At 39.9% G+C, this 4,147-nt stretch overlaps 1 protein-coding gene across 1 annotated transcript in view; it reads right to left on the bottom strand.

Moving 5' to 3' along the window:
* Positions 1 to 3,470: 3,470 nt before the first annotated feature.
* The window catches only part of LOC111864528 (protein YIPF5), a 32,729-nt gene continuing 32,052 nt past the window's right edge, over positions 3,471 to 4,147 (bottom strand). The window contains exon 5 of the mRNA XM_023851839.2: positions 3,471 to 3,491. Coding sequence (XP_023707607.1) covers positions 3,486 to 3,491 — 6 coding nt within the window. The 3' untranslated portion in view covers positions 3,471 to 3,485. The remainder of the gene's footprint in view (positions 3,492 to 4,147) is intronic.

Raw genomic sequence — 4,147 nt, 5'->3', positions numbered from 1 at the left:
GCTACTGCTGTAACGAACTGTAATAGACAGAACTATAGAATTCATGTAAGTGAACCAGATATATATACAAACTTGTTTCGTATACAACATACCGTGTCATTAATTAATCTGGCCGCAACAGAACCCCATACTGTAATCACTACACTGAGACTGAAATCAATACCCCTCAACCTGGGAGTAATGGAAATCAGCAATAATATTGTGGCGTGCCGCCAAAAAACCGGAGCGATAAGACGTCCATTGATAGACAACGACTGCGATAAGAATATATACCAGCAGACCGTTGCAGAGGAATAGCTTAAACAACAAATGCGTTTCCCCCGAAATGGAAGGATATCCATGGAAACAATTACTACCAGAGGATAAAAAGGGAACCCTTGAACACGATGTTCACTAGTCAGCCCGAGGGCACGTTATAAAAGTCCAGCTTCGACGAGACAAGTTAGTTTTTAGTGTAGCTCTGACTACAGAGAAGAAGCAAGGTCGCATCCGACAAAGGCCAGAAGACTTCACTAAGCTGAGCGGTGCAAGTAACTGTGATAGTGAAGTTGCGAGTAATTGTACTTGTGAGTGTAAAAGAGATTGTCCAATAAACGTCTTAGCCAAATCCGAGACCCGCGTGAATTTACTCGTCGCGTTACATAGGCAACATGCGACAACTGCTGTCACGTGTATGGGTGACTAAAGACGCGGGTTTGGATCGGCAAGTCGATTTATTGCATATTCACTAGCTGTAACTACAAATATTTATTACAGTATTACTGATTTTCACACTTTCAAGTCCACCGTTGCATGCGTACTAGGATTCTCAGTTTCACTAGTCGTCTCCTAGTAACGGATCTCAACATATAAATTAGCACTTCAAATCACTATGAAGTCTTCTTGCATTTTCGTCTTTAATCACTCTGGAACCTCGGAACTAAAAATTCTTCTGGACTCACTCCTCCAGCTTACGACTGACTCATAATTCGTAACTGCCCTGAACGAATTCTGTCACTTTTACTTACATAGCCGGGGAATGGACATGAACTTACAGTAAATACATAATCACGTGATCGCTATCCAGTCAGTCTATTGGCACGTCGGTCGGATCTACAGAAAACACAGCTTCCTCTAGTGTTGCGCGTTGGACCGTGTTTACATAGCTATTGCCGCGCGTTGATCAAATCCGTTACAACATAGCCTCAAAACCACGTGCTAACACCGCACAATGAAAGAGGATCAGACTGTAGAAGGGTTTTGGATTGAATTGGATTTACTGACCACTTATATATACCACTCGGAACTGGAAGTAGTTAGAGCGCTACTGCTAATCTCCACAATTCACAGGTCACCACAGCGCCCGATAAAACTTTTCTAGCCTGCTGTTTTCAACAGCCGTTCCTTAGCAACGGCTTCTGACAACGGAGATTCTTCAGCCTTCCGCGCTCACGTCGCTACTGTCCGACGAACATCCCGCAACTGAACTCTCTAACTTACCAACCTATTACTTCACCTCACCTAACTGCACTGTACAGCCTGAAGTCCTAGCTATGTAGCCTCGGGGTAGACACAACAAGAAACGCTGCCTCCATTAATCCTTCTATTGTTGTCGTGGGTGGTTGCCTAGCGACATACTGGATATCGTTTCCGCGGTAACGTGTTTATGGAACGTTACCAAGCAACGCATGTTCATTCTCGCGGCCGTACATTGTAAAAACAAATTTTCACTTGTATTCACCATATTAAGAAAACTGATGTATATCTTTCTGATACTTACTACAAGATCTTGACAAGAGGAACTATATCGGACTCTCTCACCATCATTATTACAATATATGTATACGTATATGTATAAATGTGATACGTTCGTCTAATAGTTGTTATTATATACCTTTACAGGGTGTTTCCTGCTAAGTTTCATTTTATAGTTGCACAACATCCGACTTGAAAACGCAAACGAACATGATAACTTTTCTGCATATAGTTCTGGTAGTTTCTGAGCACCTGAATGTGGTCCTATATGACCGAAACACGTCGTAGAACTGACTGTACCTTAATGAAAATACGGAGTTGTATGACCGTAAACTGTGATCTTTCATATATTTACACAAACAGGATGAAAGTTTATAAAATAAATAAAATTAAAACATATCACAAGCGAGATGCTGTCACTTTCAGAGAAAGATTACAGTTGCTCCTGAAAGACTGGCCCAGGCTCCTCAGAAATACACACAAAGGTGCAGTTCATGAACAGTCCCATCCATGTTTACACTTCTGTATCATTTCAAACGGATCTGCAAGTAGCATATTAACAGCACACGACATCAGTTACTTATCCTTTTATATAAACAGTTACAGTAGAATCCATTTTTAAACGTCGCACAAGCCCTTTGATGTGCCATTATATAGTCCTTATAACGTAACATTTCTGTTTAACACATGGATATGTCTGAAGCAACCAGACTGCTATGAACAGAGAACAGCGACTTATGAATGCTTACAGTTATGACGGATGAGTTTACTTGCTCGAAATGGGGAAGGGGACGGGAAAACTCTTGCATCTTGTTTAGTGTAGTTTCCGCCTTAGAATGAGCTCAAAATACTGTTTCATGCCCTACTACGGTTCGTGTGATCATGAAATTGAATTCAAATACACATATCCTCAAGATTTCTAAACAAAGTTTGTAATCAACACTGAATTAATTCATTCCTTAGTTACAAAGTGTTCCTTTATTCTCTTTTGTGTCGCCTTCTCTCCTCCCTTTCTTTAAACATTTCGTGTTTTTTGCATAGCAAGACGGTGCCCCTACTGTTGCAGTGTCCCATCCTCTGAAGATGCTACAGGCAAAAATGTGTACATCTCCAACTGAACAACCACTTCCATAGCAAGACCTTGAAACGGGATATTAATTCAAGTGAGAACAGTCGCTCGACTGATTAAGACATTCTACGCCATTTATAGAATTCGAACGTGGATTTCTGTGTTCACAGAAGAACGCAATTGGACTCCCTCTCGAGACAATTCTGCCTGCTATTAGAACCTTCGCGCGTTGTGTACAGACTAGACTATTAACGACAAGTTCACATAACCTTAACATAATTACGAAATTGGGGTGGTGATAAAAAGTGTTCTAGTGAGTTCTACGTACAACTACGCTTTACATAAATTAAAATTATAAATCAGCAAACAATCTTTATCGAATATATATCTATCAACTAAAAACTCGACAAGAATAAAGAAGCGAATTGAGAATATGATAACAAAATATGCTTCGAATGTTATGATTACATAAAGCGCGTGTGAGCAAACGAAAGAAGTCTAAGGTAAAAACCTGGCTGGCATGGGATCAGAAATCGGTTCACCATCAACCACGAATTGAATAAAATAAACCGCTTTATATCCGTATAATACACTTGATTTCTTTTATCGACAAACCGAAGCGTCGTACTGAGTGCGGCAGTTCATTATTTCCCATCGGGAAGTTCGCGGTCGTCTGCTAAATTTAATACTGAAAAAAAAAAAAAAACGAAAAATTAAAATCCACATGACATTTGTGAAACCTGAATAAGATATGTAACTGAAGTCAAATCACAACCTTCTTCTTCCTCTCCGTTGGATTTGAGGTTAGCACAGCGGTGACTAGGAAGAGTACTATCTTTTGGGATGTGACGCCGTATAGTCCAACAGGTCTTCATCAACGTTTCGTAGAAACGTAATGCCTCCATCTTCAGGATGTCTTAGAATTGAAATCCCCAACGAAATGTTTTGTGGTAATTAGGAAATTGACCAAATACATATTCTAATTCCTCACAGAAGCTATTCTGTGTATCAATAACTTTATCCCCGTTGAAGATACGGAAAACAATATTAACCATCAACAAGACTGATAGGGGATTCATCGGAGGATGAATGCTCCACTCATGCCACTCGCCCACAGATTTACTTAATGCTCCACAAATAAGAGAGCAGATTGTAAATACGCAGTTAATTAAAAAAAATATATAAAAAAAACTTTATCTTCCGTTGAGCCATGCAAAATCAGAACAGTAGTATCACACTAGCCGTCTCTTTAATATCATATACATCTCGTCACTAACAAACTCTAACCTCGTAACTACTAATGTGAGCAACAAAACTCCTGACCCTACAGGTACTTGTAGCTGT

Source organism: Cryptotermes secundus, unplaced genomic scaffold (genome assembly GCF_002891405.2).
Source record: "Cryptotermes secundus unplaced genomic scaffold, Csec_1.0 scaffold108, whole genome shotgun sequence".
Lineage (NCBI taxonomy): Eukaryota > Metazoa > Arthropoda > Insecta > Blattodea > Kalotermitidae > Cryptotermes > Cryptotermes secundus.
This window is presented reverse-complemented; position numbering and strand designations above follow the sequence as displayed.